The sequence below is a fragment of the Triticum dicoccoides genome, chromosome 2A, assembly GCF_002162155.2.
Source record: "Triticum dicoccoides isolate Atlit2015 ecotype Zavitan chromosome 2A, WEW_v2.0, whole genome shotgun sequence".
NCBI classification, from domain to species: Eukaryota; Viridiplantae; Streptophyta; class Magnoliopsida; order Poales; family Poaceae; genus Triticum; species Triticum dicoccoides.
This window is the reverse complement of record NC_041382.1, coordinates 329,838,676-329,863,763: the sequence shown is the minus strand read 5'-3', so window position 1 is coordinate 329,863,763 and position 25,088 is coordinate 329,838,676. Positions and strand designations below refer to the sequence as shown.

The 25,088-nt window shown below is 40.4% G+C and overlaps 2 protein-coding genes across 3 annotated transcripts; one reads left to right on the top strand and one right to left on the bottom strand.

Moving 5' to 3' along the window:
• Nucleotides 1-6,608: 6,608 nt before the first annotated feature.
• On the top strand, nt 6,609-16,199 carry LOC119354505 (Fanconi anemia group D2 protein-like). Of its 2 annotated transcripts, XM_037621224.1 has the most exons (30): nt 6,609-7,373; nt 7,468-7,722; nt 7,809-8,021; nt 8,110-8,241; nt 8,942-9,071; nt 9,153-9,199; nt 9,271-9,372; nt 9,467-9,574; nt 10,112-10,254; nt 10,349-10,443; nt 10,530-10,611; nt 10,730-10,781; nt 10,850-10,930; nt 11,437-11,532; nt 11,618-11,721; nt 12,229-12,691; nt 12,772-12,807; nt 12,887-13,091; nt 13,241-13,374; nt 13,460-13,646; nt 13,747-13,979; nt 14,080-14,175; nt 14,285-14,380; nt 14,462-14,494; nt 14,627-14,749; nt 14,883-14,943; nt 15,056-15,111; nt 15,316-15,372; nt 15,488-15,608; nt 15,858-16,199. In XM_037621224.1, exons 1-30 carry the CDS (start codon nt 6,624-6,626, stop codon nt 16,043-16,045), a joined length of 4,479 nt encoding a protein of 1,492 aa, XP_037477121.1. In that variant the 5' UTR covers nt 6,609-6,623; the 3' UTR covers nt 16,046-16,199. The 2 variants fall into 2 exon arrangements, with proteins under 2 accessions (XP_037477121.1, XP_037477122.1); XM_037621225.1 differs by lacking the exon at nt 14,462-14,494.
• Nucleotides 16,200-16,232: 33 nt separating this feature from the next.
• Nucleotides 16,233-16,820, bottom strand: LOC119354506. The gene has a single exon (XM_037621226.1). The coding sequence runs from the start codon at nt 16,689-16,691 to the stop codon at nt 16,455-16,457; it is 237 nt and encodes a 78-aa protein (XP_037477123.1). The 5' UTR covers nt 16,692-16,820; the 3' UTR covers nt 16,233-16,454.
• Between the last annotated feature and the right edge of the window lie 8,268 nt (nt 16,821-25,088).

Sequence of the window (25,088 nt, the reverse complement as noted above, 5' to 3'; positions counted from 1 at the left end):
TTGGAATAGGATTCGTGGAGGGGGGGAAGAGGAGAGAGAGGAGGAAGGGGGGCCGGCCCCCTCTCCTTGTCCAATTCGGACCAAGGGGGGGAGGGGCGCGCGGCCCAGCCCTGACTGCCTCTTCTCTTCTTCCACTAAGGCCCACTAAGGCCCATATACCTCCCGGGGGGTTCCGGTAACCTCCCGGTACTCCGGTAAAATCCCGATTTCACCCGGAACACTTCCGATATCCAAACATAGGCTTCCAATATATCAATCTTTATGTCTCAACCATTTAGAGACTCCTCGTCATGTCCGTGATCACATCCGGGACTCCGAACAACCTTCGGTACATCAAAATGCATAAACTCATAATATAACTGTCATCGTAACCTTAAGCGTGCGGACCCTATGGGTTTGAGAACAATGTAGACATGACCGAGACACGTCTCCGGTCAATAACCAATAGCGGAACCTGGATGCTCATATTGGCTCCTACATATTCTACGAAGATCTTTTATCGGTCAGACCGCATAACAACATAGGTTGTTCCCTTTGTCATCGGTATGTTACTTGCCCGAGATTCGATCGTCGGTATCCCATACCTAGTTCAATCTTGTTACCGGCAAGTCTCTTTACTCGTTCTGTAATACATCATCCCGCAACTAACTCATTAATTGCAATGCTTCCAAGGCTTATGTGATGTGCATTACCGAGAGGGCCCAGAGATACCTCTCCGACAATCGGAGTGACAAATCCTAATCTCGAAATACGCCAACCCAACATGTACCTTTGGAGACACCTGTAGAGCTCCTTTATAATCACCCAGTTACGTTGTGACGTTTGGTAGCACACAAAGTGTTCCTCGGGCAAACGGGAGTTGCATAATCTCATAGTCATAGGAACATGTATAAGTCATGAAGAAAGCAATAGCAACATACTAAACGATCGGGTGCTAAGCTAATGGAATGGGTCATGTCAATCAGATCATTCAACTAATGATGTGATCCCGTTAATCAAATAACAACTCTTTGTCCATGGTCAGGAAACATAACCATCTTTGATTAACGAGCTAGTCAAGTAGAGGCATACTAGTGACACTTTGTTTGTCTATGTATTCACACATGTATTATGTTTCCGGTTAATACAATTCTAGCATGAATAATAAACTTTTATCATGATATAAGGAAATAAATAATAACTTTATTATTGCCTCTAGGGCATATTTCCTTCATGTTTTTCATATACGAAAAAAGAATAAAAAGACAAGGTCTAACAAGACTTTAGCTAGAAGTTCACGTGGTCGGCCTAGGAAGTTCAAATAATTTTGTAAAGGAGGTTCGTCGTGTATTTACTTGTGCAAAAACACACACAAACATTGTGTAACTCCGACGAACGGGTGAGGAATTACGAACAAAAATACATGACCGAAGTTCAATGTGAAAACAGCGAGTAGTTCAACTATTATACAGAATGTGTTTTCAGATAAGAATAAAAAGAATACAACACTAAAAGCCCAAAAAGTTTGTGCGTAAATAACAAAAACAAAACCAATGCCATTTTGACGTTTTTAAAATCAACTCATAAAATGAAAAACATTTCTTGCTAAAAGTTCAAGTCCTCGACAAGGGAAAGTTGGAAATTGCTACCCACTTTATGCACACATAATTCTCTCTCTCGTTTGTGTCTATGTTTTTACAAATAAATCCAAATTCAAAAAAATGTGGAGGGGTCCAATATTTATGACAAAACTAGGATATTTTGATGCTAAAATAAATAGACCAAGAAGTCCAAATTGCAAAATAGAGAAGTTCGATATTTATAAAGAAACTCAGATTTTCCTTGTTACTAAAGAATAAAAATGACGAAGTTCAAATTAAAATAGAGGAGTAGTTCAATGTATACGGGAAACTCAAATTATTACCGTTTCTAAGAAAAATAAAACTATGAAGTGCAATTTACAAAAAAAATTGATGCTTATTTAAAAACATATTTTCTTTCTAGGAATATGACTAAGAAGTTGAAATTAAAATAATAGAGAAGTTTTAGGGATATAAAAAACTCAAATTTGTTGCAAGAAGTTCACGTGCACCTCCATGCACGGTTCATAATTTATATTGCAGGGACGTCTGACATCCAATTACATATTTTAAAATGGCAAAAAATGACGTCCGATCTTCAATTGCGTGTAATTTGACGTATACACAAAAATGCGACAGAAGTTCATAGTGAAAACAACGAGAAGTTCAAGTACTGCAAGGAATGTATTTCAAGTGAGAATAAAAGCATAGAAAAATAAAAGCTTAAAAAGTTTGTTGAAAAAGGTTCAAGTGCTCTGTCCGGTGAAGTTCAAAAATTCTTGCGAGAGAGGTTCACCTTGTATTTCCATGTTCGAAAACACAAAAAAACTATTGTTTTTTTACGTTTTAAAATAATTCTCTCAATCCACAAAGAAGCTCAGTTATTATTTGGGAGCAATTTGATTTCAAAAAGAAAATAAAAAATCAAATTATAAAAATGGAAAAAGCTCATGTACTACATGGTGTGTGTTTAATATGAGAAAAATGAATTAAAATGTAATGTCCATTCTTGTTGTTGTTATAAGTTCAAGTCCTCGGTCCGAGAAAGTTAAAATAATTATTGTGAGAGAGGTTTATACAAAAAGGAATATCACTTGTGTAAAACCGATGAATGGATGAGAAAATTATAAACGAAAATACATCATAGAAGTTTAACGTGAAAACAGCAGGAAGTTCAACTACTACACTGAATGAATTTCAGATGAAAAACTTTTAAAATCGTCGCGAGTATGAAAAAATGATCAACACGGGAAAGTTGCGTGTTTACAACAGCTTTCCATCGATATATCACTTGCTCAATTTCGGTGAGTGGATGGAGAGCTACGAGCAGTGGATGGAGATCTACGAGCAAAAAAACACGTGAAAAACAGAGTGAAGTTTAAGTAGACATGCCGAGAAGTTCAAGTTCTTCATGCGGTGCATTTTCGAAGAATCTGTTTCGTGATAAAGGCAGAACAAATGATCTCGCCATTTTTGAAATTACTTAAAAACAGCTAAGAATCAGAGAAACCATCAACATGAAAAAGTTTCACATTTTCTGTAGCTTTTTAACGATATATTATTTGCCCCATTCCGATAAAGTTTGTAGAAATTACGGCGAAATATGTTTTTAGCCATTTTCAAATTGACTTAAAACCGTAAAGAATTGGGAGCAAAAATATATATCAAAAAGTTTCTCATTTGTTCAAGCATTCCAACGCCGTATTATTTGCTGCATTCGGACTTACACTTAAAAAATTAGCTCGAAAATACGAACTTGGTGGAACTTGTACTATTTTCTAAATTACTTTTAAACCGTTTAAAATTAGAAAAAAACTTTTAACATGTGAAAGTAGCGCATTTTCATAAGCTTTCCAACGCCATATCATTTGCCGTAATTGGATTAGCCGTTTAGAAATGACATCGAAATACGAACTCGGTTGTTTGGTTTGTGAAATTTTATAATTTTCCAAATTACTCTTTAACCGTAGGGAATTAGAGAAAACTTTTAACATGTGGAAGGAGCGGTTTTGCAACAGCTTTCCAATTCCATATTATTTGCCTCATTCTAATATATTTTTTGAAATGCTATCGAAAATATGATTCACGTTTTTTGTATAAAGAAAAAACGGTTTTCAAAAATGCTCTTAAACCGCTTATATTTTACCAAAAATTTAACTTGTGTCATGATACTCGTGACCATAGCTTTCCAACGGTATACCGGAAGCCTCATTTGGGCAATGTTTGCGAAAGTTCAACCTAGCACTAGGGGAAGTTCAGGTCGAACAACTCAGGCAGCAAAATTGCAACAGAGGCATGTTTCATCACGACCCGAGAGCAAATTCGCCAATGAGCGAGATTTCTATTTAAAACGGGCATTTAGTTACTAAAAACCATTTGTAGATTACACTTACATCACATAGAACATGACTGACCAAAAAAATCGCGCGTGGAGACACGGTTGAGAAGATAGTCAGAAGGTCGGGTTCCTACAGAGAGAAGTTCAGACGTGCAACTCAAGAAGTTCGTGTTGTGACCAAAAAAATCCATCCTACCACCCGGTGGTAGTTACCCCATATGTCTCATATACTACCATATGGTACTATATATACTACTTTATCATTTTAAATATATTCGTATATTATATCTAAGATATTTCAAAGCAAGTTATATGAAAAAATTGCATATAAGCCCACGGTTTTTGTTATATTTGTGAAATACGTACATATTTGTACGTAAAAAACAGTATACTCAAAACATGGTATATACTACCTAAAAATTAGTATATATACTACCTAATCATTGTTATATACTACATACTACACGTACATACTTTCAATTTTGACGGATACTGCATACAACATACAAAATAGAAGTGGTGGTAACTACCACTGCTTGTAGGAAACATTTGTCCTCTCTCTCTCTCTCTCTCTCTCTCTCTCTCTATATATATATATATATATATATATATATATATATATATATATATATATATATATATCGGACAAAGCGCGTCCATTGGCCTAACAAACTAATCATCTACCAACTCCTCGTGAACTCCCTAGCAAAATAAAATAATGGTATTAAATTTGTTACGGGCTGCATGCATCAATCCTCTGCGTCGAATTATATTGTCTATTCACCAAAATTCTCCAAGTAAATTACCATGCAAAACATAATAACAAAATTAAATCCATTACTGCACCATACCCACACCACTTCTCGTACTAGCTATTCTCCTTAATACCTTCTGGTAGAATACATGGGAAACACAGTAACAAAATTAACTTTGTTACCGTCTTGTAGTTGTTATTCACATAATTCCCTATAGTAAAATCCTAAATCAAACATAGTAACATAATTAAATTGGTTACAAGTTACATGCACTAGACCCGCCATGCCTAGTAATATAGTTGTTCACCTAATTCCTTATAGTAAAATTCCTAGCAACCATAGTAATGCAAATTAAAGTGGTTATCTGATGCACGTGGCTTCCATTACTACATCCAGTCCCTTATTACGCTTAATTTGCAGATGAGAGTTTTTGTTACTATGTTTGCCTCTCGTGGAGGATGTTTGAGTTGGCTAATTGCTAGAGCAAGGGAAGAGTAGTAATCCTTTACTAGTTCTTACTATATTTAGTAAAATTGTTATGATGGAAGAAATAAAGTTGGTTGGCTGGTTTGGTGGGGTGGCACATCCACTATGGTAATTCTTTTACGGCAGTTTCATTGGTGCTACTTTAGCGAATGCGCACCCACAGCCTGACCAACAAGTAGGATTAGCAATTTTACGTTTAGGCTTATTTTAGCGCATATATATATGCATCTCTCTAATGGTTCAAAAGTGTTCCTAAACTTTTAACGGTTCAAAAGTTATCAAAAAATATGAAATAAATTTGGGAGCATCTCTCTAATGTAATAAGATGATCCAACAGAGGAATTGTCAAAATATGCATTTATGTGTCCTAGCCAAAAATAATAAGCATTTCAGCTCACCGCGACATAAATATATACTGAACTATTTGTTTTTTTTTGTCCAGGACACATACAGTCGTATTTCTTTAATCCCCCCGTTGGATCATGTTATATTATAGGTGTGCTGGTTTAGTATTTTTTTCAGAATTTTTAAGAACTTTTGCACCGTTGAAACCCTTAACTAGTTCTGTGGCAAGCACTTGTAGAAAATCCTACTCCTATATATATATATATATATATAGAGAGAGAGAGAGAGAGAGAGATATGTTGCCTATGTAAAAATCCTTCACGCTGCACGCACACACACAAAGTCTATCTATGCCACTCTCTCGGCAACTATCTCCATCCATTCCTCACCACAGCTTCGTCGCATGATATCTCGGTGTATCGTCTTTCACGTTCGAGTGTACGCTAGACCACACGCATTCGATCTCTCCCTCTATACATGACTTGATTGACCTCGCTTTCTCGCGTCGTCTCTCTGACACATAGACGCTCCCTCTACGCCAATTGCATAGGCGGAGCTATGTAGATTGTCGGGGGTAACCCCCAACCTTAGATAAAATTGTGAAGATTTTTTTATGAGGGTTTAGATTATATTTGTTAAACATTTGGCCCCACCCTCCCAAACACCGATGGGTTGTGCCCGACGAGTTCCTGGATGAATCTAGCGGCTCACAGAAGGTCTTAATATTTTTTGCAAAGAAATCTTAATATGTTTGGAAATTACACACATTCAGTACAAAAACTACTTAGATGCCATTGGATCTGACTCGAAGCTTGTATCACCGTAGTGTGTAAGAATATCATGTGCTACCACACCTTAGATGATGTGGTGATGCGAGCTCCTCAGAGCCATTGGATCCGAGATCCAACAGATCCTAGGTGGTCCGAATGGTTTTTGCAAATAAGCCCTCAAAGAGTTTGGAAACTGCTCACCCACCACAAGGTTTATCATCTGACCCGACGTGTCAGAGGGTCCTGAACTTGATACAATGATGTGAATGTGAATTAAGAAGCGTTCCCTCTGTATCTGTGGCGCGAAACTTTCATTCCCCCAAATCCCCCCCAAAATCCCGAAGAAGCTTCCTGGTAGCGGCGATCAGCGATGGTGTTCCTGCAGCGCAGCAACCCGCGAAAGCGGCCACCGCCGGCGCCCACAGCACCCGGGCCGCCGCCGCCGCCGCCGCCGTTAGCGACATCGTCCGTGCCCACCCCGGCCGAACCCTCCGCCGTCGACGCGGCAGCCGCGCTCCTTGCGGACGCCGGCTGCACGCTCCTCGTCCCGCCGCACCTGCCCCCTTCCCTCCCGTCCGCGCCCACCTTCGTACCCCGCCTCACCCGCGCGCTCGCCGCGGACCCCGCGGCAGACCTCCCCGCGCGCCTCCTCGCGGGGCTCGCCGCCTTCGCCGAGTCCCCCACGCGGCTGCGCCAGCTACTCCTGCCCACCTCCCCGCGGTCGCAGAGCCTGGCGCGGGTGCTCCTCTCCGTCCCCGCGCTCCAGCCCGGTCTCCTGGGGCTCCTCCTCGACAAGCTGCCCGAGCACTTCGACGACGACGCGCTCGATGGGGTGCCTCTGCAGGACGACGTGGGGAGGCTTATCGTTGCTCAGTTCCGCTGGCTTGATTTCCTTGTCGATGCCGACACCTTTGTCACCAAGCTTGTGGAGGTGCTCTCGGTAGCACCACCCCGGCTCAAGAAGGAGATCATCGGTTCGATCCCGGAGATTGTGGGCGACCAGAGCCATGCTGCTGTGGTCTCCGCTCTGGAGAAGTTGCTGCAGGAGGACTGCCAAGTCGTGGTTGCTGTGCTCGACACTTTGTCAAACCTTAACCTCGATGCGCTGCTGCAGGAGCAGGTGATTGTTGCAACGATTTTCTTTCTTCTTGTTTTGTGTATGATGATGTACATTGTGGCTTAACAGTTGTCTTGTGCTGTGGGAATATTTGAAGGCGGTTACAGTTGCAATATCATGCATCCGGACGATTCATGCAGATCAGATGCCACACTTACTCAGGTTCTTGTTGCTGTCTGCCACACCAGCCAATGTTGGCAGGATTATATCGCAGATCCGCGAGCAACTGAAGTTTGTTGGTGTGGTGGATCCACGTGCTGCTCGGAGCAAGAAGCTGAAAGGGAAGGCATCAGCAACTAGCACTGATGGAGCAATCCTTGATGCCTTGAGATCAGGCCTCCGGTTTAAGAATGTAGGGTATCTTAATCTACACCGTATCTCGGAATGCAGCACTGCACGTTGGAGTTTCAACTGGAATTTGCTTTCTTATTGATGCAGATGCTTTGTGAGGCCTTCTTGAAGGAGTTGAAATTAGTTGACCATGCAAGGGATCACAAAGTGATTGATGTTTGGCTCATCATGCTCATATATGCCAATGGGGGTGCTCTGCAGAAAAGTGCTGAGAAAATACTGAAATCCAAGATCTTACAAGGATATATCCGGGAGACATTGTTTCACCAATGCATTCATGGAAATACTGAATTAGTAAAGGTCAGTTCTTCGGTATCTCGTAATGACTGTCAAGTGAGCACGTATGTTTGCCTACCCATGCTGACTGAGACATAAAAACTTGCACTAGGACCATTTTATGTCATATCTCTCAGTGAGCGATTACCTATTGGCTTGCAAGGAAGACAAGGCTAGAGAATTTGCTACCTATTTGTTCACGGCTTTGTTTGAAGAATTCAGTGATACTTTCTCCAGGCAAGAGGTACCCCTTTGTTGCCAACACTTGTGTTTGCTGTCGTGAATGTACTGAAAATCAAGAACTTACCAATGTAGGCAAATTGGGTTAGTATGCACTGTTGATTTTTGAAAAAAATAATTTCCCTATAATTCAGGATTTCAGGCAGGCTGTTTACCGAATTTTGTTGCATTTCACATATATTTACATTTTTTTGGTGAAATAAAACTTGAACATGCTCTACTGAATGCATATGCATAAGTCCAGCTAATGAACATAATTCTTGGAAGGGCTGTTTAGAAATTCTGATTCTGATACTGCTTCCTATTTCGTATAGTTTTACTGTTTTCAACCAGTTGGCTTGCATTTGAGAACTAATTAACTAATTCAAAAAGTAATCTGTGCAATTGTTGTCGTAGTTGCCAAAATACCACTGTTGTGCCAATGAAACATCTGAGTGATAAGGTTGTGTGTTGTCACTTGTCAGATTAGCTGCAGTAGTACCATTTGAGGTGGTGACTGGACAGCTATTGGTTTGTAGCTGAATTTTTCTACGTTTATCTGCAAACTATAAGGCTTAGGCAGACTATCATCCTTCTGTTGGGAATCCATCCAATTAAACTTTCTTGGCGCATATACCAGTTTCTCTTATGTTTCATACCCAGTTTTCTGTTGTTTATATATTTTGTCTGTTCTTTGTTTGGTAATGTCCTACCATTTTGTGCAGCTCGTAGGCTCATTGATAACTCATATAGGTTCTGGGATCAGTTACGAAGTTTCTTCTGCTTTGGATATTATGATTTCTTTGACATCCAACAACTCTGAGGAACTCATCCCTATAGCTTCACATATAACTGGTATTGTTATTTCTGAAGTCTTATGTATTTAGTGCTTGCTACTGAGGAATAATTTGAATTACATTGACTTTTACTACATAGGTATTTTAGATTATCTGGAGAGTTTTCATGAAGATAATCTTCGAAAGGTTTGCGAAATATTTTTAATCCGTTACTCCTATTTTTTTCTCATCATAAACATCAGTTATGAAAAAAGTAGGTTTACGAGATCTTCTGTCAATTGGCACTGGCTGCTGGCTTCAATACTAGTTCAGGTGGCTCTTCTGTTGCTAATGAACTTCTTATGGTAGTGAGAAAACAGGTATGATTACATTTATGACTAGGCTCATCCAAGAAGGCTTTTTAGGGTTTATGGCTTTCAATTATTGTTTTCCGTGTCTGCTTGCACTTTGTAGGTTAGCAATCCAGATATGAAGTATAAGAGAATGGGAATAATTGGGGCTTTAAGGATAGTTTCAGCTATTGCAGATGCAAATGCTGCTGTGAACTACTCATCATCTCAGGTTTGCTTGGTCATGATGAAATTCAAGATAAATGTTGTTTTCGTGTTAAAACAACCATGCTGAATGATTCTGTCACTTTCTGACCTCCTGGGTATATAAAAATACATTTGTATGTAAATGCTAGCATTTACAGGAGCATCTGTAGCAGCACCTATTTATCTTTAAAATTAGCCAAAAACTTTTAATGTCCTGTGCTAGTTCATTTGAAAGTGATACTTGTACGATATAAATCATGACATTACTTACTAGACAGTAAGAGTTTCCTACTGATAATTAAAGAAATACTCTGTTAGTTAGATGCTTCAAAAATAACATGAGCAGTGGACAAAGTAGTACCATGGTTTTATACAAGTGAAGCAAGCATCAGCATTAGGAACACACACCTAAATTGTATACCTAACCTGGTGCTGGATTCCCTTTTTTGTCTCAAGCTGTGCTTCTTGCATCTAAAATATCCGAGATCACGGCAGCTACCTTTTCCGCCTTCATGAAATACTGCTGTTGCTTTGTTAGTTATAAATTTGTTTTGTTTGGCAGCAACCAAATTGTGAGGAGGCCCTGGGACTGCTAAATATGACTGTTAACTCCTGCAAATTTGTGACGTTGCCCTTAATTCTTCTCTATGATGAATTATCTGCTTTATTTGAGAGCAATGTTCTTCATTCTGCAATTATTGAGTGGTAAGCATAGAATGGTTGCTACTGCATGCGGAAAAAGGAGACGATCCATTTTTCTTCATGTAAGATAGCTCATTTCACTAACTGGCCTTTTCAGGGTTGGAGAACATGTTGCAGAATTTGATACCCTTTTTCTTGCTGATCTTGAGGATGGCCAGCTATCAGAAAAATATCTCTGCGAGAGCATTGAAGGTTAGCAAGATGCTTTGACAGTTATGTACATTTCTACTTGACACATGATGAAAGTAGAAGTGTAATTGACAAGACATTGGTTTCAGGGGAATTATGGATGAACTTGGATGGAAATATCTCCCCAGTATGCGTAAATATTTTGCCACTAGTGTCCACCTCGCAACAAAGGTACAATTCTAGCTGTTAAGGCCTTAATGGTCATTATTTGGTTGGTACTTGGTTACTAACTAGTCTGAATATGACCTATACTGGTCTATTATAATACTGTTATGTATGCTCATACCAGGTCTCAAGCCTGCTTGCAGATCCTTCCTTCCCAATTTCTACTACTAACTACCGTAAGTGCCATAGCCTTGTAATCCAGCATGTCTTAATGGTCAAACTAACTTTCTTGTTTATATCGAAGATTGAACGTTCAGGAAGTGAAGGCTCACTTGGTGGAATAAATGCACTCCTTGGCTGTCCTTTGCATCTTCCCTCTACAAAGGTTATACCGCTCAGTCTGCTCTCTAGAAACTTGAAGCGATACCCCTAACTTGTTAATTATACAGGAACACCATTCTTTTAAGTCTTAGTTTTGTTGCATTATGTATCTTAAATATTATTCTGCAACCTGCCTTTGCTCCGCCAGAACACACACAGAATGGTGCCACAAAAAAATTGCAAGTTTCTTTAGAGCTGACGAAAAGTTTCTCTAGAACTGGCCTACATGTAATCAACAATACTATAATAGTTTCTCATAATAAATGGTAAATCACAAATTCTGGTTTCATATAATCAATTGCTACCATTCATATAAAAAAAATATCAACCTGCAGATGTCAACGGTTCAAAGTTGTTTTGAAAAACATAACAAATGCAAATATATTAGTGCAAATGTGTCACTACTTCTGTATAATATAAAAACTTCCAAAAGTAGTTTTATACTATCAGAGAGATGTCCTTCAGTGACTGAAAAATAATTAATCTTGGTTTGGATTTGAGAACGGACAGAACCTGGATGAATCTAGATGGGGAAGCTTGTCAGCACTGGAGAAAAAAACAGTGTGTCACTCACTGTACTTTGCGATAAACTGGATTAGGGAGTTGGTATGTTTTGAATCTTCTGGTTTTACTGACTAAACGCTTGAAATTATATGATATCTATATCTGAAATTGGTGGCATCATTGGCAGCTTAATGCTTTCAGCACACAAGTTGCGGCCAGAGTTATTAATGTGTCACAAAGAGTAAGGGATGAGACAGCAGTTAAACTTTTGAAGCGTCTGAGAAATCTAATGTGAGTGTATTGCTTGAACAGTGATGAGAGTACCATATCTACTACACCTGGATAGATATTGCATGCTACTTGTACTGTATTCATCATCATTTATCAAAGAACCAACCTTTCACTAAATACTACTCCCTCCGTTCTTTTTTATAAGACGTTTTAGCCAGTCCGCTTTGAACTGTTTTGGGCGTGTCTGAAATGTGTAAAACATCTTATAAAGGAGAACAGGGGGGGTATTAATGGGGGATTGGATGGTGAATTTTTGTACTGTTTCTTTGAAATTTCTGATTCAAGCATGTCAGGCAAGTTTTTTCATCTGTGCTTGTCAATAAATATTTTTAAGTCTGAACAGAAACATTCTATTACAGTTTGCATTAGATGTTAGAGAGCTTAATAAAGAAAAAGGAACATGTATGACTTAAGATATGTCTAGGATTATCATGTCTAGTGCACCCTTCATAATATTATGACATGATTGCCAAATGCACCTGACTTCTTTTGTTGAAAAAAATGCAGATTACTCGAGATTTTGTTAAACACCCTTCTTAAAATTTATCCTCTATCTCTACCTGAGCTGCGATATCTTGGGAATTATTCTGGGTCAACTAGCAGCAGCAAGTTCAACACTGGGAAGAAAATGGAGGAAGACAACATGGAGGGCCCATCTTCCAACAAAAGACAAAAGGGCCGCAAGGACAAAGCAGCTTCAGATAAATTGAATTCTGATGAGAAGCTCAAGCAATCTACGATACTGGATGCTTTCAAAAGAGCAGGTGTAACGATCACCCAAGAAACAAAGAAAGCATCTTCACGACCATTGCCAAGTGGAATGACGTCGAAGGATGTTGAAAGCGAGGCTAATAATCCTGGTGAGCTTGGGCATATAGATTTGATGGCAGCACCAGTTCAGCTGGATATGCAAAGATTTAAATTCAGAACACTCCATGTGAATTGTTTATCCTTATTAAAGTATTCAGAGGTATGCATTTGTTCAGTTTGACTTAATTCTTTGATTCTTTTAAAGTTTTATGGTCAAGTTCTCATTTATTTATTTTACAGTTTCAAGATTCAACTTATCCATATCATGAATCTGAGGTATTTGATTTCAACAACATAATATATAGCTACTAAAGTATGGTGTCATTATTGAGATTTTTCTGTTTTCATTATTCAGCTGCCTTTATATCTCTATCTTCTACGTGATCTAAACAACAAACTAGATCATGTAAACCCATCAAGCAAGCCATTTTTTAATAATTCTCAAGCAAAATCCACTCGCGCTCATTGCCAAAAGAGCACAGAAGATCTTAGCAAAATCCAGCCACTATTCTCGAGTCTACGGAAGCATCTAGATGGATCAATTTCAATGATGAAAGACAGTAAGCTTTGATTATCCTTTTCTGCTTCTAGTTCCTTCTATCGTGAATAGTATGAATTTTTTACAATACTACAATGCATTGTACTGCTGTACCCCTCCTTTCCTTTGCTTTGATCAATAACACAATGGGGCACTACTATTGCTATGTAGGATCAGATAGCAGCCCAGACAACTGGAGTTCACATTCGGATTCAGCAGGAAACCCGCACATACCATACGTGATGGTCTCCAAGTCTTCAATAGCCACTTCCGTATTTAAGGAGGTTCTTGGCTGCTACAGGAAGGTTGTAGCATGGATATCTTTTTCTTACTTCTGATAGTAAAGATGACTCAAATTGTAGCATTAACATAATATGGCACCTTTTGCAGCTACTTGGCACGCCAGATCTATTGAATCAAGCAAATATGTCAGCTCTGAAGGAGCTGCTACAGACTTTCCAGCCAACTGAAAATTTCGATGATGATCTTTCTGAGTTCCGTCCACCTCTGGTCCCTAGTAATGTTGATTATCTGTACTGTGGGGCATTTAAAATGTTTGAGGCTATTATGGATGCAGGTAATCAGCAGTTGCAATCTGTGCCAACTGCCAAAGTGATTCTCCATGTCTTACTGCAGTGTGACCTTTTTCCTAATCTCAATACCATGTCTTACTGCAGTGTGTTTGTTCTCACACATTTTGGCCTCTGACGTGCTAATTACCATGCAATCTATTTTAAATTCCATCATCATGCTGTTGGAAAAATCTGGGGAATCAAATGGGAAGAATATGCATGTAGGATGCTCCAAAGAGATTATTCCCTTTGTAAAGAAGCAGCTTAGGTTATCAGCTCATAAGCTGCTAACTTCTGATTTCCCTAATGAAGATACTGAAAATGGATGGCAGAGTAAAGTAAGCTAAAACACTTTTTAACATATAAATGTGCAATGCCTATAAGCATGCACGACTAATTCCTAAGAGGCTAACAAGTTCCATGTTTATTGCTTGTCAGGGTGATCTTATACCAAGGATATTACAAATATACCTCAGGAATAGTGAGTCGACTTCAGTTCTGCTTGATGAGCTGGCTTGCTCGGTGTTGCCTCAGGTGGTCCATCTCGATTTGTTGGGTCATGTTATCAGAGTCGATATCAGTTGGGTTGTTGTTCTTTTCGCCTTGGAACACTCATTTTTAGAATTTTATTCCATCATTGAAGGTAGCTTCGCTCAAAAGTAAAAGTACTACCCAAGAACTGTCGCATGGGTTTCCAACATTGTGTTCTTCCACCTTCCACTCCTGGTACCGTGTGCTGGTAAGTATCTGATGTCCAGAGCATTTTCAAATATCCGATATTTATTTGTTTTCTCTTGTATTTTTTGGGTTACTAATGCAGCATGAGGAGAATCTTGGGAATTTTAACAAGATGGTAAGTTGTTTAGTTACACATATTACACTTAGCTAATATTTACTCTACTGTCAGCACTATGTTACATTGCTGTTTCTAAACATATTAAAAAGTATCCCTTAATGTTTGAGCAATTTCTTCCCTCTTCTCCAGGTCAAGCAAGCCTTGAAGACTACATCACAATCAGGAGTAGGAGTGGAAAACGTTATGGATGATATTTTCAAATCAGTAAAAGTGTTTGTTTCTCTGACAAATATATGTAAGATTCACGAGAAGGTAAGTTGCAATGAAGTCACTCGTGTAGAGATACTAATATAATTGATCACCTGATGCAATGGAAATGGTGTACTGTGATGTATGAGACTGCTGGTTGAAAATGATGCATCTCACATCGAATCACAAAATATAGGTTGCTATGCATGCAATGGCAGTTAAATATGGGGGGCGATTCATTGATGCATTTCTTAAAGGTGAGAATCTGTGAATTGATAAGCTTTCATATACTTTCATTAGGTGTATTCTTATTGCTGCCTTTGAGTGAAAACATGTTCAGTTTAACGCTCCTTTTTATTTTTGCTGCAGCCTTCAACTTTCTAGAGACGCAATTTGGGCAACATGGCGGCGATATAGTTAAAATGGTAAATAACTGTAAATGTTACTCCCTCTGTAAAGAAATATAAGAACGTTCAGATCACTACTTTAGTGATCTAAACACTCTTATATTTCTTTACGGAGGGAGTATTTGTTATTTACTTCTTTTAGCCCCACTCAATAGCTGCCTTTTGTCCTGCCAAATTACAGTGGCTGTTTACTGTTAGTACTGACAAGTAAAACTTATGCAGATAAAAGAACTTCAGAAAGCAACAAGAATAATCCAAACTATATGTGCAGAGGCAAAGGTAGAATTGGTAGCCTTTTAATTCTCACCAGGCACAATCGATAATATTTGATCATCGATGTTCATACCATAAATTATGTGTTCCATGCTTAGAAAAGTATTTCGATCTTGTTTAGGGTTACAAGCGAACAATGATCACGAGCAAGATACCTGCCACAAAGAGATCCATGGAGCGGTTTCTCTTCCAAGTGAAGGCCCTCCTGGAACACTGCTCTAATGTGGAGCGTTGCTGGATTGGTAAACATTGATCTGATTTGCAATTTCTTCACAACTATGCCTAGCTATACACAGACTGCAGTTAGCTAGTTAGTATACTACTCCCTCCGTCCCAAAATAAGTGACTCAACTTTGTACTAACTTTGTACTAAACTTAGTACAAAGTTGAGTCACTTATTTTGAGACGGAGGGAGTACAACACTATCAGCCATATCTCATTTGGATCTACGATTTTCAGCAATGCCAACTACTTTTCTCCATTTTTGATAGGTAATCTGAAGCACAAGGATTTGCATGGGCATGTGGTAAGCTCTCAGGTGTACGGCGACGTGGATGGCGACCCAAATGATGCAGAACAAGAACAGATGGAGACTGATCCTGAAACTCCAGCCGACGAAAATGACAACATCGTGGATGATGATGAGACAGAAAACGAGGCAACACCATTGGATGATTGACCTCACACACGGTACCAATCTCGAAATGTTTCCAATGTAATCATATATATTGTCCCACAGATTTTATTCTTGACATGTATGTACAGTACATTGCAATGCACACCGTGCTCGCATGACATACTGAAATGCCAATTCAGAAATGTAGATCAAGGTATCATCTGCTTTGCATAGAAATCTGGAAGTCTCAATCAGGAATTCAGGATCGCATATACAGGGCATCCTATATACAGATCACCACCATATCTCATTTCATAACATGTCATAACATAAAGCAAGTTCTTGTCACATACTGTAATAACAAAAGCCACAAGAACCAAACACGCAAACTCATAGATAGACAAACATGGCTGGAGTAAGGATGAAAGGAAGCCTAGCACTGGTGCACTGACGACGCTGAGCAAGAAACGCATCAGATGGCCTTGGCTGGCGCGGCGGCGGAGGCAGAGAGGTCGGCGAGTAGCGGCTCCCTAGTGGGTGGCGCGGTGGAGTTGGCTGCGGGGGAGTCGTCGGGGTCGTAGTTGGGGTCGAGGGCACGGTCCATGGCGCGGCGGCCGGTCTCGAGGCAGGGCTTGCAGGCCATCTCGATGGTGATCCAGCCCAGCACCACCGCAGCGATCGCGATCACCGCGGTCACCACCGCCCCCATCGGATCACAACCCTCCCTTGTGCGACTCGCTTGCCAAACGCGGATCTGGAGGTTGAAGATGACTGACCAAGCAAGGAATGGTATGGTTACGACAGTTATTAGCCGGCTTGGTTGTCGGACTGGACGAGGATTCTGCCGGCTCGCCGAAGCTTGTGCGGATGGGCTCGCTCGTCTGGACCTGGATTTCTAGTGTACTACTGTACTGGGCCGCTTATTTAAGCTGGGCCGTGGTATTTCTTGTTTGATAGGTTTGTCTAAAAAAAAAGGTGGTCGTGAAAGAAATCGATCTGGGGTGGAGCGCCGGAAATTGCTGTGCGAAATCACTAATTGAGAAAGTACTTTCATAAAAATCACTTCCACCTTTTTAAGTCGGGACAAGACTCTTTTTTCCTAGATCCATTTATTCAAAACGATTTATCTCTTAACCCGTGCGTTCAAATCTCGAACCATTTTCACCGTTAGATTCCTTACGTTCAGATCTTTAAAACTAGATTCATGCTGATAGGTTTTAATAAACTTTTTTTCATGAAAAAACCGAGCAAAAATACCGGACTTGGAGCATGTTTTCCTTTTCTTTTTCAAAAGCCGCTGCCTCTCGCGGAAGTAAGATCGTGCCTCTCATGGAAAAAAGAAAGAAGAGAAAACACATTTTTTTTGAGAGGTTTCGAGATGCATGACCGTGCCTCTCGTGGAAGCAAAACCATGCCTCTCGCAGAAGCAAAATCGTGCCTCTCATGGAAGGAAAAAAAGATAAAACATGTTTTTTCCGTTTCCGAGAGGCATGGCCGTGCCTCTCGCGGAAGCAAAACCATACCTCTCGTGAAAGCAAAACCATGCATCTCATGAAAAAAAAGAGAAAACACATTTTTTTTGTTTCTGAGAGGCACAACCGTGCCTCTCGCAGAAGCAAAACCGTGCTTCTCGTAAAAAAACGTGTTTTTTCCGTTTTCAAGAGGCACAGCCGTGCTTCTCGCAGAAGCAAAGCCATACCTCTCATGGAAGCAAAAGCGTACCTCTAGCACAAGAAAAAAGAAGAGAAAACGTGTTTTTTTCCGTTTTCGAGAGGCACATCCGTACCTCTTACGGAAGCAAAATCATGCCCCTTGCAAAAGCAAAACTGCGCCTCTCGCAAAAAAAGTTTTCTTTTTTTCGCGTAATTGTTTTTAGTTTTTTCTTCTTCCAAAAGCTAAGGAAGACGAATGAAAAACCAAGAAGTCAAAAAAACCATCTAAAAAGCCAGAAACACATGTCGAAAATCAAAAAAACGAAATCCGAAAGAAGCGTCCAGAGCGGGACAAGCGGCGGCAGCTGTGAGCACACCAAGTGGCGCGCTCTCAGCCCATCCCCAAGTGACCTTTGGGAAGGCTGGGAACTAGCGCTCTTTAGGTTTTTTTAGGGGACGTGCGCTCTTTGGTTAGTTGCTACGCACATTGTGTCAAGTTGTCGAGGCTTCAGTCAGGCTTCACGAGGGTACGACGCAATCTGGGCCGGTCCGTTAATGGTTGCGGCGATCCAGGTTTAGGGAACCTTTTAGGAGGTTCCTAAACCTTTTTTGTTTCTTTTGATATTTTTTATTTCTTTTTTTGTTGTTTTTCTCTCCTTTTCCCTCTTTCTTATTTCTTTTTCTTTAAATATTCGTTTTATTTTTTCTTTATCCAATTGTTTATTTATATGTTCGTGTTAACAAATATTATTTGCAAATGTTTAAATAAATTCGTGTTTCCAAAAATCGTTCATGTTTTCAAGTTCATACTGGAGTATAAAAAATTGTTCATGTTTCCAAAAATTGTTTGCTAATTAAAAAAATGTTCGTGTTTTCAATTTTATTTGGGGGAGTTTAAAAAATGTGCATGTTTCCAAAAATTGTTCATGTCTTCTAATTTTGTTAATAGTTTCAGAAAAGTTCGAATTTATAAAAATATATTAAAAAAAATCCTATTTTAGAAATGTTTGAGTTTTTTCAAAATTTGTTCACAAATTTTGAAAACTGTACGCATTTCGTAAAACATTCATTTTTTGGAAAGAAAATCAGATTTTTTGTTTAAATGTGAACAAAAAATGTTCGTGTTTTCGTAATCTGTTCGCAAATTAAAAAAAACGTTCGTGTTTTCAAAAATTATTTGGGAGATTTTAAAAAATGTTTATGTTTGCAAAAAAATATGCTCGTTTTTCTTAAATTTGTTCACAAATTCAAACAATGGTTGTAAATTTCCAAAAAATGTTTGTGCTAACATTTATTCAGAAATACCCAAGATGATCATGTATTCAAAAAAGTTCCCAAATTCAGAAAATTGTTCAAATTTGCAAATTTGGTTATAAGTTACAAAACTTCCCTATTTCAAAAAAATGTTGATTTTTTGGAAAATTGTTCACATTTTCAAATTTTGTTCAAAATTTCAACCTTCTTCACAGATTCAAAATTGTTCGGTGTTTTCACAAAATTTTGAGTTTTCTAAATTTTTGTTCGCGGATTTGAATGGTGTTTGAGTTTCTAAAAATATTCCCTTCTTGAAAATCTGTTTCTGTTCGTAATTTCAAATGTTTCAGGTTTGCCGCTACGGTTAGTTCTTAGAGCCTCGCGCTGATAAATAGTCAAGAACATACATTGGCTCCCGTGGCTAGCAACACTCGCACATGAACATGAGATCCTACGATCGAATCCAGGCCAACACATTATTTTTTTTTACGGATTTTAGCGCTGTAGTGTCGAAGCTGGTGTAGTAGTAGCCTGCTCGCGGCAACCTCTAATGGGCCAGCCCAGTCGCGCTCGCCCTTGTGCGTCGCGGCTCAGTTTGAGGCAAAATGCATCAAATAGGAGGCCCCTCGAGCGCCCCGTACGGCAATGGTCCGACACACCACATGAGCGAGTCAAAATTGTCCTGGCTGCTTAGGACCATATAGATGCACTTAGAGCAACTCTAGCAGAACACGCAGATTCATAAAATTTCGACGAGTATACGGGCTTGGCCTAATTTTCCAGCCAAAGCAGAGCACGCATATTCGTCCGGCCCGCAAAAATATTTGCCGCGGCCCGCAAACCGCACGCCCCGACCGCTATATCTATGGTTCCGCGGCTTGTTTGCGGGTCGAAACCCTATCCTCCGCCGTCGTCGAGCCACGCAATTCCCCACCCCCTTCTTCATATTTCTCACCGCCGACGACCATCTCCGTGCCTCCAACCGCCATGTGGGGCCGCATGTGAAGCTCCGGCAGCACATTATTTTTTTTACGGATTTTAGCGCTATAGTGTCCAAGCTGGTGTAGTAGTAGCCTGCTCGTGGCAACCTCTAATGGGCCAGCCCAGTCGCGCTCGCCCTTGTACGTCGCGGCTGAGTTTGAGGCAAAATGCATCAAATAGGAGGCCCCTCGAGCGCCCCGTACGGCAATGGTCCGACACACCACATGAGCGAGTCAAAAATTGTCCCGGCTGCTTAGGACCATATAGATGCACTTAGAGCAAATCTAGCAGACCCCGCAGAACACGCAGGCTCATAAAATTCCGGCGAGTATATGGGCTCGGCCTAATTTTCCAGCCAAAACAGAGCCCGCATATTCGCCCGGCCCGCAAAAAAAATTGCCGTGGCCCGCAAACCGCACGCCCCGACCACTATATCTATGGTTCGGCGGCTTGTTTGCGGGTCGAAACCCTATCCCCCGCCGCCGTCGAGCCACGCGATTCCCCACCCCCTTCTCCATATTTCTCGCCACCGGCGACCACCTCCGTGCCTCCAGCCGCCATGTGGGGCCGCATGTGGAGCTCCGGCAGCAGATCCGGCGGCGGACGCGACCCGGAGCACGAGCGGCGTGTCCGGTCGGATGACGCGAGGAAGCGCGGGGTCCGGAAGTGGACCAACCGCGGCCTGTCGCCACCGGCGAGCTTCCAGCGGAGCGAGACGGAGGAGTACAACCGCCGGTGCGCGTCCTTCTCCTCCGCGAGATCTTCGTACGCCAGGAGCTCATCCTCCTCCGGCACAGGCCTTCTCCCTGTGAAGAGGGAGTGGTCGGAGGACGAGGAGGAGCCGGAGGAGCCGGACGAGTTCGACTTCGTCCCCGTCAAGGAGGAGCCCGAGAAGCCCGCTCCACTCGGCCGCCGCGGAGTCATCAGGCCGGAAGACTACGTCGCCGACGTCGACGCCGTTGGGCCGCCATCGTCGAGCGGAGCGTGCGCGAGGAGGCGGAGCGCCGGTGCCACGCCGAAGAGCTCGAAGCCCTCCAGTGGCGGGATGCAGTCGCTGCCAACCTCGCCGCCAAGGAGAAGGAGGATGAGTGGCGCCGCATCCGCGAGGAGTAGAGGGCGAAGTACATCGACCTCTGCAGCTCCGGCGAGGAGGATTGAGCGTCCTTCTCCTCCACGGCGTTGTCCATTTGCCGTGACCTCGTCGCCGTCAGATCTGACCCCCCTCTAGTACTAGTTAACGTAGTATGTAGTATGAACTATGCTTGTAGTTTGTTGATCATGTAAAATCTATGTAGTATGTGATGAACTATGTTTGTGCAATTTCTCCCGCGAAAATGTTTTTTCAAATTATGTAGGTTTAGGTACGGTTTCTATTCGGCCGCGCTAGTTTTCGACCCGCAAACGCGATTTTCGTGAAACCGCAAACGCATTTTGCGGGTCAAGTTTTTGCGGGGTCTGCTAGAGTTCTCTTACAAACTTCTGGGATCCAAATATGCAATTTCAAAGTTTTGGGAGTAACTTGACCCACCTCGAATATTTTTAGGACATTCGGTGCATTTTACTCTTACAGATAATATCATATGTGCATGTGAGTGCTTATTTGCATGTGAAAGTTCTCTTATAGTAATCATTCATGAATCACTTGTATTACCAATATTGTGATTGTCAAGCTTCAAAAGATTTCACTTTCTAAACCCAATGTGAAGCTATCACTAGGCATGATATGAACATATAATTTCAACCTCATTACATTCAATTTATTCAACAATTTACTCATAGGATATAAGTGAAGCATGAGAGTAAATGACAAACTACTCCAAAAAGATATAAGTGAAGATCATGTGAGTAGTTAAGTAAATGGGTAGCTAATTGAGGATTCTCTCTTATTTAAAACTTTCATCTATAATTATTTTATTAAGAAAGCAAGAAAAACAAAATAAAATGACATTCCAACAATAGCACACATCATGTGAAGAAGCAAAAACTTAGGATCAACCGATACTAACCGATAATTATTGATGAAGAAAGGTGGGATGCTAGATACATCTCCAACATATCTATAATTTTTGATTGCTCCATGCTATTATATTATCTACTTTGGATGTTAATGGGCTTATTTTTACACTTTTATATTATTTTTGGGACTAACCTATTAAACGAAGGCCTAGCCCAAATTGCTGTTTTTTTTGCCTATTTTAGAGTTTCGCTGAAAAGGTGTATCAAACGGAGTCCAAATGGAATGAAACCTTTGGGAGCGTTATTTTTGGAACAAACGTGATCCAGGAGACTTGGAGTGGACGTCAAGAATCAATCGAGGAGGCCACGAGGTAGGGGGGCGCGCCCTCCACCCTCGTGGGGCCCGTTGCTCCACCGACCTACTTCTTCCTCCTATATATATCCATGTACCCCTCAAACATCTAGGAGCACCACGAAAACCTAATTCCACTGCCGCAACCTTCTGTACCCAAGAGATCCCATCTTGGGGCCTTTTCTGGAGCTCCGCCGGAGGGGGCATTGATCACGGAGGGCCTCTACATCAAATCCATGGCCTCTCCGATGATGTGTGAGTAGTTTACTTCAGACCTTCATGTCCATAGCTAGTAGCTAGATGGCTTATTCTCTCTCTTTGGATCTCAATACAAAGTTCTCCTCGATTCTCTTGGAGATCTATTCGATGTAATCTTCTTTTGCGGTGTGTTTGTCAAGATCCGATGAATTGTGGGTTTATGATCAAATTTATCTATGAACAATATTTGAATCTTCTCTGAATTCTTTGATGTATGATTGGTTTATCTTTGCAAGTCTCTTCGAATTATCAGTTCGGTTTGGCCTACTAGATTGATCTTTCTTGCAATGGGAGAAGTGCTTAGCTTTGGGCTCAATCTTGCGGTGCTGGATTCCAGTGACAGAAAGGAAAACGATACGTATTGTATTGTTGCCATCGAGGATAAAAAGATGGGGTTTATATCATATTGCATGAGTTTATCCCTCTACATCATGTCATCTTGCTTAAGGCGTTACTCTATTCTTATGAACTTAATACTCTAGATGCATGCTGGATAGCGGTCGATGTGTGGAGTAATAGTAGTAGATGCAGGCAGGAGTCGGTCTACTTGTCGCGGACGTGATGCCTATATACATGATCATGCCTAGATATTCTCATAATTATTCGCTTTTCTATCAATTGCTCGACAATAATTTGTTCACCCACCGCAATACTTATGCTATCTTGAGAGAAGCCACTAGTGAAACTTATGGCCCCCAGCTCTATTTTCCATCATACAAGTTTCCCATCTACTTTATTTTGCTATCTTTTCCTTTCAATCTATATCATAAAAATACCAAAAATATTTATCTTATTATTATCATCTCTACCAAATTTCACTCTTGCAAGTGGTCGTGATGGGATTGACAACCCCTTTATCGCGTTGGTTGCGAGGTTCTTATTTGTTTGTGTAGGTACGAGGTGACTCGCACGTGGTCTCCTATTAGATTGATACCTTGGTTCTCAAAAACTGAGGGAAATACTTACACTGCTTTACTGCATCACCCTTTCCTCTTCAAGGAAAAACCAACACAGTGTTCAAGAGGTAGCAAGAAGGATTTCTGGCGCCGTTGCCGGGGAGATCTACGCCAAGTCAAGACATACCAAGTACCCATCACAACCCTTATCCTTCGCATTATATTATTTGTCATTTGCCTCTCGTTTTCCTCTCCCCCACTTCACCATTGTTGTTTTATTCGCTCCTTTTCTTCGCCTTCTTCCCATATGTATCTTTGTTCGTGTTTCCATGTGCCTTCCATTTGCTTGCTAAAAATCTATTGATATGGATCCACTTAAAGTGTTCTACTTGGATCATCTTCGATCCTTATGCGCTCGTGCTGAAATCCCAACTAGCCTAGTTGATGGGAAATCTTTAGATGAGCATGCTCATTTTGTGCGTCACCGTTTGTCTGAAAAAGGGACACTCTTATGGGATCAAATAAACAGATTGCTATGCTATGCTATGTGATCTTACTTGTTGCTCTAAGAATCCTAAAAACACCTCCCATACCTATGTGAGTTTAATGATAATGACATATTATCTTCTTATGCAAAGGGTGTTTATAGTTACTACAATATCGAACAAATTGAAGAATTTGTTGCTTTTAAGGGTGCTTATGAAGTTGCTTCTTTGATTGAAAAGTATGATATTACTCTCTACGAATCTGAAAATCTTGACATACTTAAATATTGCTATGAAAACTATGCTCATAATGTCTATGTCAAGGAATTTATTGAAAGAATGACCGTTGCTTCGGAAGAAAATGATGATATGCATGAATCTATAGATAATTATGGTTCTGATGATTTGATTGAAATATCCCTTGATGAACATGATGCTTGCTATTCTTGTGGCCATGATGCCAATATTTATCAAGATGAATTTGCTATAGTTCTTTATGTTAAACATGAGATCGTTGCTATTGCACCCATACTTGATAGTGCCTTCTATGAAAAGCATGATTGCAATGATGTTATCATAAATTCTATTAATGTAAATTGTGTTAATGAGATGCAAAACCTCAAGCTTGAGGATGCTAGTTTTGCCATGACTAATATTTGTTGCAATGATTATGATTGGGGTGATTCTTCTTATGAACTTGAAATTTTTTAAGCCCCATGATGAATATGAGATTGATATTGGTGTTTGCAATATTATTGAAAGTGAGTTTGGAGAGGTCATGACTTTAGTTAATGTTAATCCCACTATTTTGGAAGAGTGTCGACTTTGCATACATGCGGATCGTGTTGAAAATATTTTATGTGATAGCTATTTTGTTGAATTTTCTTATGATCCCACATGTAACTATTAGGAGAGAGTAAAATATGATTGGAGAAAATTTCATGTTACTAAATTACCTCTCGTCATGTTGAGATTGCTATTGTTTCTTTTTGCTTCCTTTCATATTCTAGTTTTTGCTTGCCTTGATAATTTGTTTGCGTATAAGATGCCTATGAATAGGAAGTATGTTAGACTTAGATGTGTTTGTCACGTGTTTTATGATGCTCTCTTTGTGTTTCAATTCTTGTCTTTCATGTGAGCATCGTTGAATTCTTATGCCTAGCTAGGGGCATTAAACGATAGCGCTTGTTGGGAGGCAACCCAATTTTATTTTTATTACTTGCTTTTTTCTCATGTTTAGTAATAAATAATTTATCTAGCCTCTGTTTTGTT

Bases quoted from the DNA above. Each gene is read 5' to 3' on its own strand.
- LOC119354506 (XM_037621226.1), bottom strand. From the start codon at position 16,691: ATGGGGGCGGTGGTGACCGCGGTGATCGCGATCGCTGCGGTGGTGCTG.
- LOC119354505 (XM_037621224.1), top strand. From the start codon at position 6,624: ATGGTGTTCCTGCAGCGCAGCAACCCGCGAAAGCGGCCACCGCCGGCG. The intron at 7,374-7,467 runs GTGATTGTTGCA...GAATATTTGAAG, and splicing joins ATGCGCTGCTGCAGGAGCAG to GCGGTTACAGTTGCAATATC. The intron at 14,750-14,882 runs GTAAGTTGCAAT...CACAAAATATAG, and splicing joins TATGTAAGATTCACGAGAAG to GTTGCTATGCATGCAATGGC.